Raw genomic sequence first — 26,943 nt, 5'->3', positions numbered from 1 at the left:
ACTTGGACTTTCGATACACATCTCTCAGTGTATAGTATTTGGTGGGACTAATCTCGTGAGTGGAACGGAAGTCAAGGAACGGAAATGTGTAACAGCCACGGTGCTGCAATCTATGGCGAATGGCGCAAACCAATGTTCAATAATACAAAGGGAATACGTATAGCATTCACGGTTTAATGAATTTTAACAAAATGGGCAGTATAAAAAAAAAAGAAGAGAATTCCTTGTCGAAAATCAGGTCCAAATCAGGGGTTGAGTTTTTTTTTTTTTAAGTCTTTCTCGCTATTATCGGAATCATTTCGTTATATAGTTTAACATTTCGGTTTGCAAATCGAATGATTCGATAGCCCACGTAGCTGCTCCGGCAGCGTTTTCTAGCGGCGGGTGCGGAAACTACGTGTGATTCGCGTCCAGAAATTAACGTAGTTGAAAACAAATTTGCGTATATTTATCACACTCAGTTTATTTTAAAGAATTTCGTTTCCAAGCTTCGTATTATAAGTGTATTTGCAACATGAGAACACATTAATATTCACTCGTTACCGAGATTAGATTACATGTTACACATCTCTGGCGAGTACTGTAAGACTATCTCCATTGGCGTAGCTGTGTTCATAAAGTTGGGGGGGACAAATAATGATTTTGATGTCATGCAAACCCATTCCCCTCTTACTAAGACGGGGGGTCCGGGGGTCCTCCACAGGAAAATTTTTGATTTTAAAAGTGCAAAATAGCGCTTTTTAAGCAGTTTTTGTATCCAACCATTGGATACATCGATGTTAAAATAATTATTGTTTCCTTAAAATAAAATTTATGAGTGAAGAAATTACAAATAAAGTTGGGCAGAATAATAATATAAAATAAAAATATCACGGTCTAGAAAGTTGGGGGGGGGGGGGGGAACAGTCCCCTCCACCCAAAAAGTTCAGGGGGACACGTCCCCCCTGTCCCCCCGGTTCCTACGCCCCTGACTAGCTCACATTTTTTTCCCCCATGACAATCAGCATAAGGCAGCAATGGTGCATATCCGAGATACTAACTTAGTTTTTATCTTCCTCGCATGCAAACATCTTAAAAGAACGATCTTCTTCGGGCTGGATTTATAAACTTGATGCCCAAAATCGGAACCACTTGCTTCACCAGCCGGAAGGTCTAACGACAGGTCGAGAAACATTTAATCACTTCTTCTTTAATACTAATTTTTTTTATTCATATTGAATCAAACGTCCCATGATGAGACCAACAACTAAATGATCACAAACAAAAGGTAAAAAATTACGAAGGATACTATTAAGTTAGACAAATTCTGTTCGCTGCCTTTTTTAATTTGCATATATACAATGGAGTAAATAACGAGAAGAAAAAAAAAGGGGGGTAAGTGGGCATCTGTCCCCACCCTTTCGAAGTGTAAAAAAATTTGGTAATTTTTTGAAAATTACATTATGTTCTATATTTTGTTTAGTTGTATTAGTGTTCGGCACCACAGACCTTTCTCCACAGTGAAACAGGTTTAGTTCCGAAATATTTCCCCGCCCCCCTTCTCTCTTCAGTTGTGACCTGGTTACGCCCTTGCTTATTTTATAACCACTCCTACAGAGGCTCATACAAAAAATTTTTTTCGGAAGGAGTTTTTGAAAAAAAAAAAAAAAAGAAGGAAAAAAAAAGAATTTTTGTATTAAAAAAAATTACGTCAGCAAAAAGGGATTGAGACAGATACATTATCATTCTCAAAACGCATCAATGCCTTTGTGGCTTGTTATTCCCGGTGTTTAACAGCTCACCGTGCATTGTCCAAAATAACACACTGCATTCACCTAGCTCTCACTTGTTTTTTCATAATTTCAGGGAGGGAAAGGGTCTGATATTTACCGCCACAGCCCCCCTCCCCTTTACCCGTATTCGAAACTGCAGTCCTATATACAAAATATTTGCTGGATCTTAAGTCATCCCAATTGTCGAATAACATGGAAAAAAAGAGCACATATAAATCATTACACGTGATAGAAGTGAAACTTCTTTGGAAATTTAAACCTCAAACTCGTAAGTATATCGTAAGGGGTAAAACGGGAGGGAGAGAGAGGGAGAGGGAGAGAGAGGGAGAGGGAGAGAGAGGGAGAGAGAGGGAGAGAGAGGGAGAGAGAGAGGGAGAGAGAGGGAGAGAGAGAGAGAGAGAGAGGGGAGAGAGAGAGGGGAGAGAGAGATATAGAGACAGAGAAAGAAAGAAGAATATTTTCTAAATATACATGTTTTGTCTAGAGACGTAGGAGACTGTAAAATCCAAATAAAACGACACAATTAATGATGATGCAGCTCTTGCAAACAACTCGATTGGCAGCAAGCGTGCACAATAGCACAACTTACCGCCATGATGGTTTAACAACAACTGTTGCTTCGTTGCCAGAATCTGCAGGGCTACCCACCTTGGCAGGCAACCAACTTGAAAAACTTGGCGCTGCTAGCAAGCAGCGCGGGAAGTTCAAAATTCAAATGTTTCAAATACTATACACTAAATTACACGCAATATTTACAAGTCCAAACAATACATGAACTAACAATATTATTTCTCACTTCAATATAACAGCTGAGGATATAAATAATTATTGATCAAACAATAATGATTCATTAACAATAAGTATTACTCACTATTGAAATACACCACAAAGAAAAAAAAACTGCGTTTTACAGTTTCTTCAAACAATTTAGCCATTTGTAACACGCCAAATCTCTGAACGAAATATGAAATTCATAACAAGTAGCGCTATCTATGCAGGATATAACAGGTACTGTCTCAACAGCGCTCTCTGCGCTGCTGGTTGAACAAGGAGGAACACGAGCGCGCTGGTAGCAAATATAAAATTCGATGTACTCACAGCTGACAGTATAGGATACCTATATATATTTTCTGAAACAAGCGCATGCGCACACACTCTTGTCTTATTCTTTCGTTCATCTATATCTCTCGGTTCTTTTTTTTTTTTTTTGGTGGGGGGGACAAATCAACGCACAAAGAGGAGAACGAAAACGATCCCATTAACACCTAACAGTGCTCTATTCATTTCTCTTTGGCCAAGTAGGTACCTATTCTCTGTCCTTTTAGCATTAGAAACGTCTTCAAAAAAATTTTGCATTAAAATTCGGCCTTGAAATTTGACTCTCATTGTGCCCAATGAAGTTTCAATTCTAAACTTTTACGATAGTCGAAAGTGGATTAACTTTATACAAGATAACAATTGGAGAAGGTTATGTTAGTTCGCGAGCTAAACAACTTCTTTGCGAGGGTAGCGAAGGGTGATTATGTAATAAGTCGTCACCTTCGCGTGCCACTGGCAAACCACGCGTCACATGACCAGCCTGGGGCGCGCTGCGGTTTCCCGACAGCGTTGCCAAGTCGTGACCGAGAACCCGTCGTTTTCGCTTTACGCAAAAAAAAAAAAAACACAGCGTGAGAGCGAATGAGAGAGGGAGAGATTGAGAAAGAATAAGGGCCGGTTTTACGAACTCCCGTTAAACCTGAAGGATATCCAACCTACAGTTAATCTAATCTCCGGTTGAAAAAAAAATAGGTTGTCTGTAAAGTCGGTTTACGGACGATAGTTTAACGTGACAACGTCATAACAAAACATTGATGAAATGATTGCACACATTTATAAATAAAATTTAATCATTTTTATTGAATTATCACTATTTTGTATGGATAAAAAGAAGTGAAATGAAATCTACAATTTAATTGATACATTTACTTTTATTTGCACTCATTAATTCAAATATGTTTATAACTTTAACGAAGAGATTATTTTAACTATAACTTTTATACATGTTTGCCATTTAACTTCTTCCAATCTGTGTTATTCTATTAAGGATACGACGATGATAGGAAAAGTAGGAAACGAATGGGAGTGTTTCAAGGATGATGTGAAGGAAAATGGCTTACCCAACACCAAAATGCAGTCAAAAATAATATATTTTCGCCACGGACTCTGCAGGAGCAGCAATGCTAGGAAGAACGGGTTAGCAAAAGCAATGAAAATGTTACATTGAAATGCATGAAAACAGAATTACGCCACGGACTCCGTCGCAATGCTAGGAGGTTCAGGTTAGCAAAGAGCAATATATAAGATAAGCGTAACGGACACAGCGAAACGGGATAATGTGCATAACGGGACACTTTTTCGTGCGTGTAGCCGGCGTTCATCGATTTATTAGACGTTGTCACGTCAAAAAAAAAAATAGAACGGCATTTTACTACTCATATTTAGACGTAGGTCGGAAAATCGAAACCTAACGAAGCGTGTGATGCAATATTGCATAAGTTGGTAATAGAATGAAATATAATTTGGTTACATTTGTTTTTTAAGTGTTCTGTTGTCTGATAGTCTGCTGTTAGTTTAAATTATGTTTTTTGACGTGAAAACGTCTAATAAATCGATGAACGCCGGCTGCACGCACGAAAAAGTGTCCCGTTACGCTGTGTCCCGTTATGCTCATTACACGCTTGCACCGCATCTATCTCTCTTCCACTCGATTGGAACAACCATCGATTTGAATTTTTTAGAGGCACATTAAACTTGAAACACTCCCATTCGTTTCCTACTTTTCCTATATTATCGTCCTATCCTTAACAGAATAACACAGATTGGATGAAGTTAAATAGCATAGGCCTACATGTATAAAAGTTATAGATAAAATAATCTCTTCGTTAAAGTAATAAACATATTTGAATTAATGTGTGCAAATAAAAGTAAATTTATCAATTAAATTGTATATTTCATTTCACTCCTTTTTATCCATACAAAATAGTGATAGTTCAATAAAAATTATTAAATTTTTTTCATAAAAGTATGCAATCATTTCATTTATGTTTTGTTATGACGTCGTCACGTTAAACTATCGTCCGTAAACAGACTTTACAGACAACCAATTTTTTTTGTTTTTTTTTTTGTTTTAATAATACATTCATATAGATCCTGCCTCGGAAAACTACTTGGCGGTTTTTGATTTCACTGATGTGGGTTTTTATTGGTGTGCCGTTTTAATTTCAATATTATCCACACATGTTAGTTCCATAGGAGGAAGATAGTATGTGTTTGTTAGATAGGGAGAGGAAAAAAAAGATAACCTTTATTTTCACATTTAATTGTAATTGGTCGAAATTGACCCATATCTGGAGTCTTTTAAAGTAATTTAAGTACCGGAATAGCGTTACTTTATTACGAATAAATTTGCATATATGTTCCTACCACAAGTTCTGGTAGCTAGTTTACAAACTATTTCTCACGAACAGACGAATTCTATTGGTTTGATGACATTCGTTTTGCAATTTTTAAACGCAGTATATTATACGCGTTCTTAAGCCATCACATGCAAGTTATATACACGACTCGGCGATAGGCGTACCTACATTATCCACATCACGTAATTTTTAACTAAACTTCGATGAATGGAAAATAAGCATTCTGTTGTGCAGTTATTAAATTAGTTCGTCGAATCCTGTATTAAACTCCATTGGAATTTCCCAAATAGTCCTCCTCACTATCACTGTCAGCAACTAACCTCGTCTGATATCTGGCCATTTTCTTTTGCTGCTTGCTAGCTCCAGGTTCAGCTAGCCATACCAGTTCATCCACGGTAAACTTTAACCGAAGGTGTAGCTCAAGTGTCAGACATTAACTGGAGGTCGTAAGACAAAAATGAGAGCTTCTTGGAGTCAAATTTTAGCCTTAGGTTTAACCTAAAGTCACAACACCTTCCCTAAGAGAAAGTAAGAGAAAATGAAAGAATGAGAGCCAATGAGAAAGAAAGCGAAAGAGAGAGGAAAATAAAGATGGAAACAGAACAAGAGCTAATGAGATAGAGACACAGCACGAGAGAAAATGAGAGATATGAGAGACAATAAGAGATAGAACTGGTTCCAGGTATCTTGACGCAGTCTTGTCTCACGAAAACTTGTCATAAATTTGAAAGTTATAAAAAATAGTACATGTGGTAACCCATTCTTCAATGTAATTTGCAAAGTGTCACAACCACGATGTTTGATCATCGAAAATGACAACCTCATGAAGTTGTTTACAAACGTTGATGACAGAACAACAATGACAGAAGGATAAGTAGACCACGGGAACTACTTTTGAGAACTCTCAAACCTGAGACAAGTCACATGATACTTGGGGTTCCTTAGATTGAATCAGTTTATTTCATGTTATTTTTACTGCAGTAATCTGTAAAGAAAAAAAAAAGGGGGGGGGGGGGGGGGTTTGTCTGTAAAGTCGGTTTACGGACGATAATTTTACGTGATAACGTCATAAGAAAACATTGATGAAAAATTGCATACTTTTTAATTTTCAAATATTATTTACAGTTTTTGCAAATTTAATTTAAATAATTTGTTTAAATATAATCACGAACAATTAGTTAAAAAGCCCGCCTTAACCTGTTTGATATTATAGAATATTTTCTCGTACGGTGGTTGGCCGGTTCTTGCACGCTCGGCTCAGGCGGAACGTGACACATTTTCGTGCGTTTAGCCGGCGTTCATCGATTTTTAAGACGTTATCACGTCAAAAAAAAGTTCAAACGGTTGATACGCGTCTAACTGAAAACATTTGCCCTAAAGGCAATCTCTGTAAGCGTTAAATGTTACTGATGTATTTTATAAGATGTTTTCGGATAATTGTGCCGAACTGGCGGTAGGCAATGTTACGAGAATCAGTTTTAAATTTAAAAAAAACTGATTTCATTGTTTTAACTCTACCGACGTCACACGATATACGCACTGAGTGTTATGCCAAAAACATTTCCCACCAATTATATGCGACAGATTGCCAGATTGTTGGACTTACCGAGGCATGGCCGGTCTTTAGAAGCTCATTTTATTTCCCAAACAGCTGGATAATACATTAAGTTGAACTTGACGATAAAAAAAAACACGCACACAAAAGGGCGCCTAGACGCCACACGCGTTAGAACAGAAGCTTCACAGACAGAAGTTTGATTTGAGATTGTATGGGAACGTATTCAGTGTGTGCGAGTGAACTATAATGCAAAAATGCCATAGAGAGAGATTTGCGCTCTGAGGGCTACATTTTAGTTACGACGTCATCGCCTCCACTTGCTCTGCCGGCGGAAAAGAAGTTTCACTTAAAAAATTGGTTGTCTGTAAAGTGGGTTTACGGACTATAGTTTAACGTGACAACGTCATAACAATTCATTGATGAAATGATTGCATACTTTTATGAATAAAATTGAACCATTTTTATTGAATTATCACTATTTTGTATGGATACAAAGAAGGAGTGAAATTAAATCTACGATTTAATTGATAAATTTACTTTTATTTGCACTCATTAATTCAAATATGTTTATTACTTTAACGAAGAGATTATTTTAACTATAACTTTTATACATGTTTGCTATTTAACTTCTTCCAATCTGTGTTATTCTGTTAAGGATAGGACGATGATAGGAAAAGTAGGAAACGAATGGGAGTGTTTAAAGTTTAATGTGCCTCGACAAAGTCAAATCGATGGTTGTTCCAATCGAGTGGAAGAGAGATAGATGCGGCGCAAGCGTACAATGAGAGTAACGGGACAATGTGCGTAACGGGAAACTTTTTCGTGCGTGCAGCCGGCGCTCATCGATTTATTAGACGTTGTCACGTCAAAAAAAAAACCCCTCTCAACATGGCAGAGTTATGAAACAGTGTTTTACGTCTGGAAGGTAGACAGCGTGCGATGCGCCTAGGAGCCGCAAGTTTGCCTTTCAGGTGGCTCGGCGTATATCGACCACTCACTCGCCTCGCTATAGCGTCATCTTAGGGGCCGAATTCAGAGTCGTCTTTCGAAAGCGGCAGTCTGCTCCCGTTCACCTGGCAGCCTGTTCCCCCCCCCCCCACAGCTTTCGGCGGAGATCTGGCAACACTGCACAACATTTTCTCGGATGAACTGCTCGCAAGGGGTAGGCACTTCTTGGGAAATTCACTTCAGGATGAGACTCGACGTATTAGTAGTAATACCTTTAGGGTATTTACCCCCTTAAAATGTAATAAAAAGCACTGACCAGCCAATTCCAAGCGAAAAAAAAAACTTAGAAAATTTAAGCACAGTTTATATATTAGTTAAGTTTCACTTTGACCAACGGCGCCGGCGGTCTGGGAGGTAACATATTTACTCGCCGCGCATACGCTTGGGTTTCCATTCCCGCTGATGGAGCTTTTTTTGACGTGACAACGTCTAATAAATCGATGAACGCCGGCTGCACGCACGAAAAAGTGTCCCGTTACGCACATCGTCCCGTTACGCTGTGTCCCGTTACGCTCATTGTACGCTTGCGCCGCATCTATCTCTCTTATACTCGATTGGAACGACCATCGATTTGACTTTTTCGAGTCACATTAAACTTGAAACACTCCCATTCGTTTCCTACTTTTCCTATCATCGTCCTATCCTTAACAGAATAACACAGATTGCGAGGAAGTTAAATAGCAAACATGTATAAAAGTTATAGTTAAAATAATCTCTTCGTTAAAGTAATAAACATATTTGAATTAATGAGTAAAAATAAAAGTAAATTTATCAATTAAAATGTAGATTTCATTTCACTCCTTCTTTGTATCCATAGAAAATAGTGATAATTCAATAAAAATGATTCAATTTTATTCATAAAAGTATGAAATAATTTCATCAATGTTTTGTTATGACGTTGTCAATTTAAACTATCGTCCGTAAACCCACTTTACAGACAACTAATTTTTTTTTGTTATGTTTGGCTTCTTTCGGTATTGCACATGCTTTCATAGAATGCCTTGTTATAAATAGTGACTGACAGTTAGGTAAAAATAGTTTCTCCTGTGAAATAATAGGCTAAATGGTGTATAGCATTTAAATATATTTTTTGTCAGTTTTGACTACAAATGTAATAATACTGTATTTTATAATCTTATCAAAATCAAGCAACAGTACAATTAAAAATATATTTTAACTTATTACTATTAACAAAATAAGACGTTTAATTTTGACAACAGTGTTCTCCATTTACTCTGCAAGCGTGAAACAATACTATACCTGCGACGCCCAGCTTTCACTAGCTTAATTGCTTTTCTGCCTACTTACTTCATGAAATTATGCCTAGCTGTGAACGTGAAGCGATTAAAACATTATTACAAACTATCACGTACCACACCTGTGACGTCAACGAAAACCAAATTCGCGGGCGCGGCAGTCTCCCGATTAGTAATTATTGCAATTTCCATCGTGTCGAGGGTGCGATTTTTCCCGGACACGCATCCAAATTTCGTTTTAGAATGATTTTTAAACGGGTCCACTGGTAAATAATTGTTATCTTCCCTACATATTTAGAGTTTTATTTGCTTAGTTCGTTTGTGAAGTCTTTTAATTACGACCTCATACAATTATTTCTTTCGAATGATATTCTTATTTGGATTTAAATTTTTTCTGGAACATATCCAATGAATCATTGACTGTTGTCGTACCTATACGTAGCGCGAATTTGTTGGAAAGAATCATTTTATATTTATTTTAGTTACTTGTTTCAGTTAATCGTGGGATTACGTATCTACGTTTACAAAAATGGCGATATTATTTTTCTGTCGCATCCTGTCCTGTCGCGCTATCGTGGTTCCAGCGTTACTGTTATTTTTCTCCCGTTATGACTCCTTTCCACTCTCTACAACTCGTGTTCACGAATCCATTAACACAAAAAAAAAAAAAAAAAAAAAAAAAACCCATGAAATTACAAGGAAAAAAAGGGGTAGATTAATTAGTGGCGCTTGGAGAAATTGTGTTCCAGACGAGTTGCATCGGAAACAAAAGAAGCCAGCCATCCAGCAGAAGTGAAAAACCTGCGAATACAACACAACGAGAGAACACAATTTATGATGTGCAACAACTTAGCTCTCCGTTAAAGTAATTTGGTGAGAGGAATTTCTTTAATGCGACTAAAATTCAAGGAACATAACAGGGCCGGATTTACTGCCCGTGGGCCCCTAGGCTGAGTCTGTGGTGCGGGCCCTCTCTAAGAGGAAAAGGGGGGGGGGTATATTGAGTATACCCTTCCAGTGCCTCTTGCCTGGGTCTGGGTGGGTAGTTTATTTTAATTGACCTACAAAACTCATATTTTTGATCAATTTTCTATTTTGAAAAATTAGTTTGTTATTAAACTAGACAATTTAACTAAACAGTAATTAGAAGTTAAGGAATTAAGTGACACCAAAACCAATGAAAATAATCGAAAAATTCTAAATGCTGACACAACTCATATATCAGCATTCCACAGAAGAGTTTAGTTCGGCGCAATTAATCCACACAAAACAACTGGACACTATGTTGACGCGTATTTTAGGAATATAAGAAGATCCACATCGCAGTATAATTTTTTTTTTGTGTCGTGTGGTGCGGGACCCCATTTGTGGTGCAGGCCCATAGGCTGCAGCCTGGATAGCCTGCGCGGAAATACGGCCCTGGAACGTAAATGTGTAATAACCATGATGCTGCCATCTATGGCGAATGGCACGAACTTAAGTTCACAAAGACAAGGGGAAACGTTGTAGTATCAACTGTTTAGTGGATTTCAACAAGATGGGCAGTATTTTTAATAGAGTTCCTTGTCAAAAGTCAGGTTTAGTATTTTTCAAGTCTTTTTCGCTTTCATCGGAGCTGTTTCCTTATACTTATAGTTTAAAATCTCGCTCTCCAAATCGAATGATTCGATAGTCGACGTAGCTGCTCCGGCAGCGAATTCTAGCGGCGGGTGCGGAAACTACACGAGATTCGCGTCCAGAAATGTAGCTGAAAATACAAATTTGCGTATATTTATCACTCTCGGCATCATACTGAGTTAATTCTACTTTAAATCTCGTGTCCGAGTTTCGTATTATAAAAGTATTTGAACATGAGAACACGTGAATTTGCTAGTTACCGAGGTTAGATGTTACACATCTGTGGCGAGTACTGAAAGATTCACATTGGTGGTTGGAGAAGAATATTAGGCAGGAATACCAATAGTCCGACGGACATGATGCGACAGAGAAAAATGTATTTTTATTGTGTAGTGTGATCATCCTAGCGACAAACAAAAAAATAATTTTTTATAAATAACATGTATCCGGTTGTTACTTACACACCATACATACGGGCGACTGCCATCGATGTTTACACTTAAAAAAATTGCAATATCATTTTATAATTAATTTTTTTTACACATTCTCACAATCACACCAAGTTTTTTCATGAAAATTAACACGCACAAGACCAAGCTTGTGCGAGAGTGCTACTAGTTTTTTTTAATGCTACGTGCGGTATCCATATTACATATACACAAACATAAGTAGGTACACACACACCGATATGCGACTCACTGACCTATACATTTTACAATCCACTTCTAGATGAGCTACAAACTCGAAATTTTGACAGTAGGAAGATCATGTCCAGTAACCGATGGGAAAATTCCGAAAAGTCAAACTTTTTAATTTAATAACCCCGAAAAATATTAAAAAACAAAAAAAAAGGGGGGGATTCCCAATCTCCTCGCGTCCCCTTCCCTGAATTCGCCTTAGAAAACGACTATTCGGCGTGTACACAGAAATTTTTTTTTTCTGTACTTATACCAGTCCCAAGAAATAGTTCGTAATAGGTACTACCCGAAAGATATCGTAACTTTGTACACCACATGCCTATGGTTAGTTTTACATATATGAAATACGTTTTTCTAAAATACACTGAGTATTTCTTACGAAAATTGGCCCATAATTTTATATTTTAACTAGCTGGAGTAACCGGCGTTGCCCGGGTTAAACACATGGAGCTTTATTGTCTGCGAGTTAAAGCAAACTGGATAGCGCTATATGACAGTGTGTTGGACTTAGAGAAATGTCACACAATTACTGTTTGTATGTTTATAATCTATGATTGTTTGTTTACCCATGGCGATCGGTTATTTATTATTTATTATTAATTATAAATTATTAAGACTATTAATCGAAATAAAAACCATCCTATCTCTCAAGTTGGAAAAAATTACACATAAATGCCAATTTTCATCGAAATCGATTGACTTGGTGAAGATTTCACTGGAAACAAACATCAGGACACTGGATTTATATATATTAAGATTTATATTTCATTCATACATATATTTTTTATAAACCCATGGAACATATAATTAAGAGTTTATTTGGTTCCATTTATGCTTATCGGCGTGCGCAGTTAATACTGGAAAGCTTTTCAGGGAACTGTTTTACAAATCACTTAAAACTATGTATCGGAGGTACTGGGACAACACAAAGCCTTAAATGTCCGAGTTGGAATCTGAACATAGTAATTTGTAGTGATGCAGTTGTGTGTGATCTTACATGGATATTTTTGTTCTATTTATAAAAAAAATAAAATTAAAATACAGTGTACGAGCACAGCTATACTCGGCGGCGGATGGTATGCGCAGGCACGGATGAAGCCAGCAGTCCGTAAACACAACAAAGCACGTAATTACAGTTCCGACTGTTATTTACGTGAAGCCTCCGTCCTCAAAACACAACATTAGAAAGCGAACGCACTTCCTAACCCCCCCTTCCCTTTCCGCCCAACGCCACCCACCCGCAAGGAGGACGAGAAAGTTGTGGGAGAAAACGTGGAGACGTCGCCACGTGGTAATAAAACTGGACGAGGAATTATAGACAGCGGGTCTAGGCCTTCAAGCCTCGGCAGCCATCTTAAATACAGCGCAATCTTGCCAGCAGTAAAAAGAAAAAAAAAATTGGTTGTCTGTAAAGTCGGTTTACGGACGATAGTTTAACGTGACAACGTCATAACAAAACATTGATGAAATGATTGCATACTTTTATGAATAAAATTGAATCATTTTAATTTTAATAATAAAAGAATAAATACTTGAAATTATACTAGTAATCAGATTTTTAAAATGCAAGAATAATTAACCTTTATTGCCGAAATTGTTGTTGTAATAAGCAATGATAACCATATTAACTTTTCGTTGAAATATAATTATGAACAAGTTTTGATATAAATAAAGTGTAATCAAATATCTAAAATAACCTATTATTACTGCACTCGCCGACAGATGCTACTTTTTTTTAATAATAAAAGAATAAATACTTGAAATTATACTAGTAATCAGATTTTTAAAATGCAAGAATAATTAACCTTTATTGCCGAATTTGTTGTTGTAATAAGCACTGAAAACCACATTAACTTTTCGTTGAAATATAATTATGAACAAGTTTTGATATAAATAAAGTGTAATAAAATATCTAAAAGGACCTATTATTACTGCACTCGCCGACAGATGCTACTTTTTTTAATAATAAAAAAGAATAAATACTTGAAATTATATCTACTAGTAATCAGATTTTTAAAATGCAAGAATAATTAACCTTTATTGCCGAAATTGTTGTTGTTAATAAGCAATGAAAACCACGTTAACTTTTCACTTCACTTTATAAACAGTCGACGAAACAGTTGTGTGCTGCCGTTGTCTTTCTTCTCCTCGGACGCATAGTCCAATCGAGTACAATGTGCGTAACGGGACACAGCGTAACGGAACAATGTGCGTAACATATTAATACAAAATACATCCAGGATACAATTCTCTTTATTTTATATTATTTTAAAATTCTCTACCAATTGTATTTGAGATTCTAAACGTGAGAATGTCCGACGATCGAGATACTTTCAAGTTCGTGGTCATCTTATTTTAGATGTGGTCTTACATTCGAATCATCTTACATTCAAAATAATCAAACATTAGCGGTCGCCTTACATTCGAGTGTCTCTCATTTGAGGTGGTCTCATTTTAAATTTAATCTCATGTCAGCAGTTGTATAACATTTGGAGTTGTCATACATAAGAGATAGTCTAAACTATGAAGTAGTCGCATATCTGAGCATGCTCGCGATGGTCCCAAATCAAGGTGTCTTACTGTCCAAATATTTACCACATTTGAGATCATATCAAAACTATAAACCACATTCCAATTGAAATAACCCATGTTTGAAGTCGACTTCAATCAGTAAATTAAAAAAATGTAACTTGAAATAGAGAATACTAATCTATGGTACTATATTGGGAAATTGACTATGCATCAATAGACTACATAATGGTAGTATTTATAAAGTTTGATAAATATCCCTCTGTGTTGGGGGGGGGGGGGGGGGTGTGTGTGGTCACTCTGTTCTTATAGTTATCTACCCTGAAAAAAAATAAAAACTAAGGGAGGAAGGGGAGGGGGCTCACGGACTAAAATTCAAAACATACAATAAAATGAATAAAAATAAAAATGTGTGACTAGCTAGAGAGGATGTTGGTGGGAGAAGATGCACATCGGGCTTAAGGGAAGGTGCAACCCTGATTGACGTTAAATTGTTGTTACCCATACTAATATTTTTACTTGGAAATCGCAGATTATTTTTTAAATTTTTTTTTTTAGAAACAAGATGTCTCCAGTAAAACTCTCAGACGAATACCAAACAAACCCCAACCTCAGGAAGGAAGACATTCAGTACCTCCAAGAATGGCTGACGAAGCAACCACACCTACCAGCGGTTCCTGGTAAGATAATAAGCTAATATATACAGGATGGTAAGTGTTTTAAAGAGGCCCCGTCATAAGCCGTGGCACCACGTCCGCCCTTAAGAGAAATTGTGGGTGTTGGTGGTGGTGGTGGTGGTGGTGGTGGTGGTAGTGGTGGTGGTGGTGGTGGTGGTGGGAATTTAGAAGGAAAAGAAAAAACTAATAAATATATAGGTAGGGACAGGTATCTACTTTTCGGTGAGTAAAATTAGTGAAAAGCAGTGAGCAAAAATGCCAAAAGCGGCGAAATGTATTTAAGCATACCTTTTTAAAGAAAAAGTTTAATGAACTCAATTATGAACTATCAAAATGTTTAAAACTAACATTTAGAAGTGAAAAACCCTTCAAACTCAAAAGCTTTAAAGTTTAAAATACAAATATTGCAATATCAATACCAAAATCACAAAAATTCTGCACTCAAGACTACGTAGTTGCCCAAGGAATAATAAAATGTTTAGTTTATTCACATTCTTCAAATGCAAGAGTGGTCATTATTTCCACATTTTCGTCCGACAAATTATGCCGTCTGTCCGAGACAACTGTATTATAAGAAGAGAAAAATCTCTCGCTGTCTACATTACAGCAAGGGATCCAAACACATTTCAGGGAAAGACATGCAAAGTCAGGAAATTCATTGTTCATGGAAAATACTATTATAATTATTATTAATAATAATATTATACTATTTTATACTATTTCTGCCTTTGAGCATTGTGTTCTCTCCTTGACGATTTCCTTCACGAGCCACGAGCAATGTCTGCAGAGGAGAGGTTGCCGTTTTTCACGCCTGGTAGATTCATAAACAACTTGATGAGTTCTTTTTTTACTTCATTGAGTAGCACCTTTGAAGGGTCAAACAATTTTCCCACAGCATGAAAATTTTTTTCTGGATGGATCAGTGGCCATGAGCAGCTGAAATTTGTCCATGGACAATGATGCAGCACGTTGAAGTGAGTTTTGCTGAGTAATGCTGTCGGCACGGTGAAATGTATTTTTATGTAGTGTTTTATTGTTTTCTTTTTTATTGGTGCGCTGGTGTTACGAACGGAAGATGAATTATATGTGTTTGTGGCAATTTAAGCTTCAAATAACGAAATTGTGACCAAATTCGCGACGAAACAGTGGACAATCGCAAAACTTGCATTTTCGTAAAAAAAAAGGGGCCAAATTCGCGAAATAACGACGGTGATTTGCGATCGCTAAAAGTACCTGTCCCTATATAGGTATAGCCTCTAAAAACGTTTATCAGTTTAAACCTTTTCTCCTAAAGTGCAGTATTTGTGTTATATTAGTATTTAATCAACAATTTTGATAAAAGCATTTTCAAAAATTTCCTGGGTTAGGACTCTCGGACCACCTGGTTGACACTATCAAATTCAAAGTCCTAAGTAAGTATTTTTTTTTTTGGCGGGACAGGATGATTGCTGGTTCAAGGAGGGGGTGTGGAGGAGGGGAGAATGCGCTATCTACATGGTGGAGAAAAAAAAGGGGGGGGGGGGGGGGGGCACCCCTGCGTGGCACCTTGGTCAACTCGTTCTTCAAATTCATCATCTTGTGATTTATTTTCGTGGGGATATGTAAAGGGACAGGCGTGTAGCAACAACCCTCACACACTTGAATAACTCAGGAACTCAACCAGTTACTCACTCATTCTTTTCGCATGTACCACGAGGCCTCTTAAAGACTCACCCTGTACTTTGAAATGACAAAATTATGTCTCCTTACTTTTTCACATTTCCAGCATTATTACTTGCATCTGTCTACTACTTACTGGGCTTGATCCACAAGTGAGATTTTTTTCCCTCCAGAAGAATTTTTCTTGCGTGAAACATGACGAACCTTGCAGTTGGCCAGAGGGGTTTTCTCGGATCACTCTTATTGTTTTCCGCAACCATGCAATTGTGAGCATGTTTAAGTTCTTTACTTTTACACAGGGATTTTGGTTAATTATTTACGATTATCTTTGCACTTTTATGAATGCTGCATTTACACAAATTAAAAAAAAAAAACAACGAACTAACAAGCAACATCTTGGGAGTATCAACAAGACCTTCAAAAACTTGTTAGCTTCACAGTAACGAAAACTCTCTTTCCTTTCAAGTGGATTTCCATCCTTGAATTTTTTTTTGTGACAACTAGCACAAACCAGCAAAGGCATGCATGTGTCCATATAGAGACCTGCAAACTTCGCGGATTCATTCAGTGAATTAAAACACATTAACCTCTCATACAATTTTGCTATTGGCTTACTGTTCATCCGGATGAATCTCAACCAGTTATAAACCCTCAACCAAAGAAGGATCGAATCACAGGCAAACCAGCTGAGACGACTCACAAGTCGGCAGCCAATGAACTTGCGTTATTTGCCCGAGTGTACAGGGGTGGGTATGTGCGGTCTAATCCTGAAGGCCATCGAAACCGCGAATTTTGCAGGTATCTATAACCATTAAATATTTCTAACAACTATTCCCATTGTAAGAAACATCTGGAAAAAAAAAAACAACTATTGATCATTGTATTCCATCTGAAAAATTTCCTCTTCCCAGGTTAACTGCTCAAATAAGAGATGGAAGTTGTCAGTACGGCTCACAGGATTGTTTGTTTACCTCCCGCAGAAGAACTGCTGATTCTGTTCCTTCACGCATGCAACTATAAGTTGGAGGCCGCCAAGAACACCATAGAGAACTACTTCAACGTGAGGACCCATGCCCACGAAATATTCGACAACCGGGATCCGAGTCTTCCGGAGATAAAGCAGGCGTTGTCCATCATGTGAGTGCCATTCTTACCTACTTTACACCAGATGTTGAACTAACATAATTTTGGTTTCATATAACTTTGATTCATTAATTACTACCTACCAGATTTCTGTTTGATATCATTAGCATATGTAATTTATTATTAGGCTCGCAAATTCCAGTAGCTACAAATGAAAACAGGTTCTTTACTTTCAAAACAATCAGTTATTAATATTGTATAGTATCAAATTGTATGTACAGATAAAAATTTGTAATTATATATCTGCAAGTATTTTAGTCCCAAATATATTCAAATAGATCTAAATGGTAAAAATCTAACATTGGACAGGCCTGGCAATTGACATTAAAAAATTATGTAACTTACAGTTGTTGGAAAAAAAGCCACACATAGGTACAGAACCAAGTCCAAAAAAAAAAAATCCAACAATTTACCTGACGGGTACTACTCCTTAAATATATACGTATAACTAAACAGTGGCGTAGCAAGCGGGTGGCAGGGATGGCCCCTCCAGGGGCGCCAGGGCATGAGGGGGGGGGGGGGGGGGAAGGCCGCCGCCTCGACGGTTTCGCGGTTACTGAACCCTCCCCCTCTTTTTTAATCCATGAGAGGGCGCCAGTCACCTTAGCTACGCCACTGTAACTAAATAATAAGCTTTTCCACCGTGCTCATTGCAAAGTATCAGGTCAGTCAACTGTACAATTTGGCACACAATTTCCAAGCAGGAACCAACTGTCGTATGGATAACTGGATGTAGTAGTAATATTTTTTGTTGTGTACATTATCATTCCTAGATTAACTCACACAATTTGCAAACAGAAAAAAAAAATGTAACATGTTTAATCATTGTAGTTTGCATCTAATTCAGTTAGGCAAATGCTGTGTTTTTTTGTTTCTTTTATAAATCAATTGAACTATTTTTCATGATAGATTGGGAAAAGAGGGTATATACATTCCGGGGCCTGGTTGAGTTTCTGAAATAGTTTTCATGCTTGTGTTTGCCTTGATAGTAGTGCAAATTCATTGAACACTTTACAATTTATGCAACTTTTTCCAAATTGCAACATTTATATTTATAGCCAATGTAATTTTTAGATTTTAGATAACGAATTTTTTTTTAAATTGTGTGGTTTGAAAAATTGCTCATTAGTTTCTCTCGACAGCCCTGTGGATTAGTGTTCCTGTGCATTAGTGATAATCTCAACAGACAACGGTACGGTGAAAGATCTTAAATCCGGAAAGTTCGAGACCACGGTCATTCCGGTTTGGACTATTTGCCGGTTCATCAATCTGTGATGTGTGATCCGGCACCGAGCCAGTCGCGATCACCTTTATCTGGGTATATTCCGGCTGTTAACCTTGACGGCCAGGTCGCATTACTGTCTCGCAGGCGTTTCTAGTTCGCTCAGAGTTTATTGTTACTGTCGGTTTTCATTTCAGTACACCTATGAGGTTTCCTTTTTTTTCTAGCGGGTTACATTTCAAATTTAGCGGGTAAATTTCCATAAAGATATTTTTGAAGATTATCCAACGTTCATTGGCATTCTTGCTTTTCTATATTGGTTGCATTGTAAAATAACTTTTCTTTGGTAATCCCGTTAAATATATATCACAGTGTCCACACAAATCTGTAATAAAATTTCCCTGACCATTTTTTATAATAATTTACTTATGATGCAATTTTCTGAATGAAATAATGGGAATTAACCCTCAACCATAAGCATAGCTGGCCTCTTTAGTGCTACAATTTTTTATTATTTTAAACAGAACCTACAATAGTAATTTTAAAGTGTGTATGACTGTAATAAAGGACCGCCTGAAAAAAATGCTTTCACAGTCTGAGTGATGTCAGACTGGAGCATGACATTTTACCTTTAAAAATTATGATCAATAGGGAATTTACCCATTGGCATAGCTGTGTTCATAAAGTTGGGGGGGGAAGGGGGGGAGAAAAATAATGATTTTGATGTCATGTAAACCCATTCCCTGACTTGTCCCAGACAGAGAGGAGAGGAGCAGGAGCGGTCCCCAAACAGGGGTCGCTGCCCAAGAGCAGGGAGAGAGCGGGAGCAGTCCCCGAGATGGGGTCGCTGCCCAGGAGCAGGGGGGGGGGGGGGGGGGGGGGAGAGAGCGGGAGCGGTCCCCGAATAGGGGTCGCTGCCCAAGAGCAGGGAGAGGTAGGAAGGAGGAGCAGTCCTCCAGAGAGGTCGCTGCCTAAATAATACTGCTCAAGTATTGTTGCCACTTTTAATTACCCAGAATTACTGGGGAGAGCTTTTTCCGCCTGGCTTAGCTCAGCCAGGGTAGATAAACAATGTATGTACATATTCATTAGGGAGGGCACATCTGTACCCTACCTGTGCATACATATTCGAATTACAATACTCTTTACATTCACGTGTATAATTAACAGGTTTCTTGTCACAACACTGGGTATTTACATAATTGTCCTGAATTAGGCTGGGCAGGTAGACAAAGATTCCTTAATTTACATTCCCCTTTGTCTGCCATCTAGGGGCGGGTTGCGAACTAACTTTCATCCCCATAGATTATGTAGGATGGGTGGCGCACTTGGGGCTTGTGCTATCATACCAGCCGAGGCCAAACTGGTGGACATGACATCCCCTCTTACTAAGACGGGGGGTCCGGGGGTCCTCCACCGGAAAATTTTTATTTTAAAAGTGCAAAATAGCGCTTTTTAAGCAGTTTTTGTATCTAACCATTGGATACATCGATGTTAAAATTATTATTGTTTGCTTAAGATAAAATTTGAGAGTGAAGAAATTACAAATAAAGTTGGGCAGAATAATATTATAAAATAAAAATATCACGGTCTAGAAAGTTGGGGGGACAGTCCCCTCCACCCAAAAAGTTCAGGGGGACACGTCCCCCCTGTCCCCCCCCCGGTTCCTACGCCCCTGAATTTACCATAACTTTTCAAGGATATCAAGTAAAAACCTTGACTTTCCCTGAAAAAATTCAAACTTTCCTGCTTCTGCCTGAATTTCCAGAATGTGGACATACTGTATATACTGACGATTGCTAATTTTGTGATGATGGATGGTAATAACTGATGGATAGAGACAAGGTTTTTATGGTTTTACTTTAGTCCAATTTCGTATTTAAAACAGAATATTTCAGTGCTGCTATTTCCATGCTACAATTTTACGATAAAATAATTTGTTATAAGTTTGTCTGGAACAGATACATTCAGAACAAAAAAATATCGGTGAGCATTTGTAGTTTAAGCACGGTCATGCGTCCCAAAAGCCAGGGCCGGTGCAAGGTAAATTGGCACCCTAGGCGAAAAACCTTAATGCAACCGCCTCCCCCCCCCCCCCCCCCCCGGCCGGACACCCCAAAAAATTTTTTCCTTGCCTCAAAATACATCACGTAAGCCTAAGATTTTGTCAACAATCAAATGTAAGCAGGCTTGTGTTTTTTTTTTATTTTTTACTTATTACAAATCATAAACAGGTCACCCCCAGCTACTTGGCACCCTAGGCGGTTGCCTAGTTCGCCTATGTGGACGCGCCGGCCCTGCAAAAAGCGTCCCAGCAGAGACCTCTGACGAGCTTCTGGCCGTAGGAACGTGGTGGCCCTGCCAAAGAGGGACCCCCGGGGCAACGTGGTGCTGCTGTCGCGGCTGAGCAACGACGACCCGGCGCTGTTCGACCACGCCAACCTGGTGAAGGCGTACATCATGGTGAAGGAGATGGTGCTGCACCAGTGCGGCACGGTGCCTGGGTTCGTCATCGTGCTCGACTTCCAGGGCATGTCGCTCAGCCACCTGACGCGCTGCAAGCTCAGCGTGGCCAAGCAGTACTTCACTTACGTGCAGGTGAGACTTCTCAGTCCCCGTGGACCGGCCGGGGGGCACACACCCTCCGAGCTCCTAGAGACTTAGTTCCCAAAGTAGTCCAGGTGGACCCCTAGGGGTCCACAGGAGACTTGACGAGGGTCTACGTTGGCGTGACAAAAAAAAAAAAAAATTGGGGGTTCACAATTTGTAAACGGTGGTCAACGAAAATGTATATGTTTTCGATAGTGAAGAACTAAAATGTTAGCTTGACTTCACCTGTCAATGTAGGCAGATAATATTGTTACGATTTACCGGGTTCGTAAAGGATAGCCCAATTAAAGATTTTATTACACACACAGTTTTATTTATTGTCACTATTTACATTACTAGCAAATAATCTAAAATTGCCAATTAATCAATTGTACTTAAAAATGTTGCTTCCTCAGTTACTCGTTTTTACACACCTCGCTGGGCCGCACCTCTGGCGCAACTCTCGCCGCAGCACCCCTCGTGGTCCTCCGTCGCAGGACTCCGTCACCGCACTCCGCCGCCATCGCACTTCCCCTTAGCCGAGGTCCCACTCGACGCCTCGCTCGGAACTTCGCTCGGGACTCCGCCGCGCCCGCGACATTATCGCCCGGAACTGAACTCTTCGCCCTGGAACCTTCGTCCAGGGACTTCGCCGCTCTATCGCCCGGAAACTCCGCCGCGGGAAAACTCCCGGCTCCACTGAACTCCGACTGACTCCACTCCGAGGCCGCCGTCCTCGTTTTATATATCAGCAGCAATTTACAGAACTCACGAGCGCGGCCGGGGCCAGTCGCGTCATTCCGTGCCGAACCGATGGCAGAAATCTCTCGAAAGATGTGTCGGCGGCTCGCGTAACTCCGCAGCTATCAGTTACATGTCAAAGGCAGGGCGCCGAGCGGGGAGTTGTGGGAAGGAGGGGGGAAAGGAACAATACTTGTAATCTTCCAGGCGCGCGCGGTGCATATCATGTTGAGGCAGCCGCCAGCCAGCTATGCACCTGCATGTGTCGCGGCCTTGATCACGTTCGTAACATTGCCCCCTCCTTAAACCTGTTCGTCCCGAACAGGTAACGCATCCCTTCCAGCATATTCCCTCAAGCGGTCCAAATGTACCACATACGTCCCCTCTTTCCTCTCTGGATACTGTAAACCACATCATTTAGACACTTTAAAACCTCATAGGGGCCTTCCCATGATGCTTGTAGTTTAGGGCACCTTCCCTTTCTTCATTGTGGGTTATACAACCACACTAAACACCCTTCTGGAATCCGAATGAATTGGCTTTCAGGTCATACCTAGTCTTCATTCGATTCGTCGCTAATAGAAGAATCCTGCGGTCCTCCTTGTGTACAAGTGACATTCGCTCCTCTAGATGATTTACATATTCAGTAGTGCTGGTCGGCTCCTTGTGCGGACGACCGAACTTCATCACGGGGCAGCCTCAACTCCTATCCAAACAATACTCGCAGAGGTCTGCCCAGTGGAGTCATGGAGGGAAGATCTATATGCCATTAGGAACAACTGGATGTGTTGATTTCAATCCTGTTGATGCTCGGTCACAACTTTGGAAAGGTGTTCCTCCAGAGTTCTGTTGAACCTCTCCACCATGCCATCGGACTGAAGATGTAGGGCTGTTGTCTTGGTTTTATTTATTCCCAGTAACCGACACACCTCCTGAAATATTGTCGACTCGAAATTGCGGCCTTGGTCTGAGTGGAGCTCCATTGGTACCCCAAATCTGCGATGTCGATGGCTATCCTCTCAAAGGGGGCCCCTACATTGTTTGCCCTCATTTTCCCATGACTCCGGTGTTGTGGCCCCTTTTTAGCCAAGCATGCTTCGCATTGTCTACACCAAGCCTCCACATCCTGGCGACACCTCAACCAATAGAAGCATTAATGGGACTTGGCTAGAGTTTTGTTCACCCCTAGAAGACCACCAGAGGTACCATCATGAATTTCCTTCAACACCTCTGCCACTAGACTCTTTGGAAGGAGTAGTTGCATGGTAACTACTTTTTCATTCAGACTCTCCCATGCCCTCATTAGTAGCCCATCCACAATTCTCAAGGAATCCCACTGTGCCCAGTAAGCTTTCACCGCCCTTCGGTCACTGGAGATTTTATGCCATTTTGGACATCCAGCACCACTCTCTAACCAGCTTATGATAGGTGCCAGGTCAGGATCTTGCCGCTGCGCTGCCTTCCAGCTGGCACTATCCCATTTTTCTTCCCCGTTAGTTATCGCTGTTCGCCGAATATCTTCGATACCCTCATTTTTCTCTGCCCTGTTGCAATGCTTACAATCTACCTTGCAAGGCCTTCGGGAGAGGGCATCGGCATTGCTGTGAATTCGGTCTTTCCTGTGTTTTATCCGTCAATCATATTGCTGTATCTGTTCAATACACCTAGCAAGTTGTCCCTCTGGATTCTTGAACTGTAGTACCCACTTTAGTGCAGCATGGTCAGTGCATAACAGAAATTTTCTCCCATATAAATATTTGTGGAAAGGTTGCAAAGACTTTACTACAGCCAAGAGTTCACGTCTTGTGACACAATAGTTGCGTTCAGGCTTAGACAAAACTTTGCTGTAGTATGCTATTACTCGTTCATTTCCACCCTGAACCTGGGACAGGACAGCGCCCAAACCATCTCCGCTTGCATCTGTGTCGAGGATATACTCTCCATGTAGATGGGGGTAGGCAAGTATGGGACTAGAACACAGGGATTTCTTGAGGTCTTGAAATGCCATCTCGCATGCTGAGGTCCAGATAAATTGTCTCTTGTCCTCGGTCAGCTGGTAGTGGTTTTGCGATTGTCGAGAACCCGGGCACAAACTGTCTGTAGTAAGTACAGAGTCCCAGGAAACTTCTTACTTCATGCTTGTTGTTAAGTTGAGGCCACTTCATAACAGAATTGATCTTCTCAGGATCTGTTCACACTCCATCCTGCAATACGATATGCCTAAGGAATGTTAACTCATGCTGGAACAAGAAGCACTTCTTAGGACTGTGCCGGAAATTTGGTATTTCGACATGTTTTTTTTTTAATTTTACTATAATTTTAAATTATTTTTGGAAATTTTATTTGCTTTATAATTTGGTTTCTAAGGGATGATTTACTCTTTGTTAGGCTGGTGTACTCCCCTAAGTTAAACTTTGTGCCAGTAGTCTGAAGCACCTTTCCCAGAGACCTATAGGATCTTTTGCAGATCTAAGACTTTGTTGGCAGCTCGCTTAAAATTTCCCTCGCTTACAGGCACGTCCCAGGCCTGTAACGTTACTTCACTTCATGACTAAAACTGCATACAGCAGCTCTGGACGAGCTGTTACCATTTCTCAGAGACGAGCTGACCATAGCCTTTACCGTCACGAATACGTATTAGGTTCTCTCCTCGAAGAGCACGTCATGGATGCTTGTTCACAGCGTCGTTGCGTTTTTGTCCCCCCTTACTTCACCCTCCCCTCTTGGTTCTAAGCATTCACCTTAAGACCAATGACCGGTCAAAAACCCCAGCAGACAGCGACCGTCTCCAAGGACACCTCGCATAAAAAAATGTGTGTGCCAAGATGGACCGCACACGATATCTAGCGGCAAAATCGCTAACCGCCCAGCCAACTTACCCTGTAGGCCACCAGAGTGTAGCACCTGACTGCCCCTTTATTCCCTTGGTAAAGCAGACACCTTGGGCGTGTCGATTCTTTTTTATTTCAGACACCTCTCAACAGGTAGCGCTAAGGTCGGCCAGTGCTACCAACTTAGAGACATCAGTCAGAGTTTTTTTATGATGCCCACTCGGGGAACTTCGGAACCTTTCGGTCCGGACTCCCAGTCACCCCCTCCACTTTTGATTCAACAGTTGCTTTTAATTGCGAGACGCGGTTCTCCGCAGGACACTTCGCGCCGCGACTGCAGACGGACCGTTTGATTATCGGCGAGTCGATGAGACACTGCAAGACTTCCATCCGGCCGCAACCGACTATGTAGTCGCCTAAATCAAGGATGCTATCCCTATAATCTTTTTCAAGTAGTTTAGTCCGTCTACTTAGTACAAGAGTAATAGTTATTTTTCTTTTAAATTATTTCTTTTGAAATGAAGAAAACATCCGCGTCCACCCGCGCATTCGCGTGTTCCAGTTCCTGGTGGGCGACGCATCTGTAAATAGAAGCCGACTCCCCTGTCTGGTGAGTGACGATCCGCGACTTTCCCCAACCTCCTCTTAACTTTTCCGGGCATTTTCTGCCCCGTATACTGTCTGTGTACAAGTTCTGATCAGTTTTGATTCGGACTGTTCCAGACCGGGTCCGAGAGCCGGATGCCGAATTGGCACTTTCATCTCCCTTCCTCAACAGGACACAAGCGCCCTGAAATCATGTTCCCGCGTGATCTCCGAAATGAAGCCCAGACCTCCAGCGCTACTGTATTGTTCAACCTTTTTTGAACTTTCCTAAATTACACCGTCAAACAAAGTTAATCATACAAACATAATTCTGGACTTTAAGTACATACCTCAACTGGGATTATTTAAATATATTTGTATTTTGTTAGTGGTTTATGTATTTTTAGTAAAGGAAACTTTTGATAATTCATGTACGGCCGGCCCATTATTTTTTTTTCTTTCTGAATATATCTGAGAGCTGTTTAAGAATGTAATTAATATTGTACGTTAATATTCTCTTGTATCTGTTATAAGTTTCCTCAGTATGGAGTAATTATATTTTCAGACGGAATCACACCTTGTTTTTGTTCATTACTAATAACATTGTGAAACCTAAAGATCCACCCAGCAAAACAAAAATGGTAATCAGACCGTGGTTTGCTGCTACAGGACTTAACGTAAGTTGAGCATGGCGAAGCCTGTCGAATACGTCCTGGAGATTTTGAAAATGTTCCTTCACTGTATTACCTACTACAATAATGTCGTCCAGATATACTAGGCATGTTTTCCAAGTCAAGCCATGCAGGACAAGCTCCATCAATCTCTCAAAAGTTGTGGGAGCATTACATAACTCAAATGGTAACACAGTGAACTGGAACAGACCACTACCTGTCGTAAAGGCAGACTTCTCCTTATCCTCTGGGTGTAGCTCCACTTGCCAGTAACCACTATTCAGGTCCAATGTAGAGAACCATCTGGTGCCAGAGAGTGTATCAAGTGTGTCATCGATACGTGGGAGGGGATAGCTGTCCTTTTTGGTGATGTCATTCAGCTTCGGTAGTCCACACAAAACCTCAGTTGGCCATCCTTCTTTGCTACTAAAACTGGGGATACCCAAGGACTTGCTGATGGTTCTATTACACCACCTTCCATCATACCCGCGATCAACTTCTCAGCCTCTTTCTGTTTTGCTAGAGGCAGCCATCGTGGTGCCTGTCGGATCGGCTCTACATCACCTGTGTTGATGCGATAGACCAGGCTTGTTCTCCCAAGGTCAGTATCCCCCGAGGAAAATATATCCTGGTTGTTTACCAGAAAAGCTGCTACTTCTTCTATTTCCCCATATGTCAGATTATTTTGGCATCGCCTTAGTAGTTGCTCCAGATTCGGGTTCAGTATTTGCGCATCATGTCTAACAGGTGAGGAAGACTCGCATTGGCCTACCCAAGAGACTGGTTCGCAGATAGCTATTGGGTCCCCTGGTTTAAGGACCTTTGTTCGAGAGTCGAGGTTGGCCATCCTGACTGGTACAACCTCGCTGCATCTTGCAATGCTTCGAGCGACCAGGAGTGTCTTCAATCCTAACTTCATATCTGGCTCT

General features: G+C 40.0%; 1 protein-coding gene across 1 annotated transcript in view; it reads left to right on the top strand.

Moving 5' to 3' along the window:
- Window positions 1–26,943, top strand: part of LOC134540884 (alpha-tocopherol transfer protein-like) — a 52,455-nt gene that overhangs the window by 12,484 nt on the left and 13,028 nt on the right. The window contains exons 2-4 of the mRNA XM_063383912.1: window positions 14,455–14,576; window positions 17,213–17,369; window positions 20,943–21,195. Coding sequence (XP_063239982.1) covers window positions 14,462–14,576; window positions 17,213–17,369; window positions 20,943–21,195 — 525 coding nt within the window. The 5' untranslated portion in view covers window positions 14,455–14,461. The remainder of the gene's footprint in view (window positions 1–14,454; window positions 14,577–17,212; window positions 17,370–20,942; window positions 21,196–26,943) is intronic.

This window comes from Bacillus rossius, chromosome 17, assembly GCF_032445375.1.
Source record: "Bacillus rossius redtenbacheri isolate Brsri chromosome 17, Brsri_v3, whole genome shotgun sequence".
Lineage (NCBI taxonomy): Eukaryota > Metazoa > Arthropoda > Insecta > Phasmatodea > Bacillidae > Bacillus > Bacillus rossius.
Note: the sequence above shows the minus strand (reverse complement) of the source record. Positions and strands in the feature narration are given on the sequence as shown.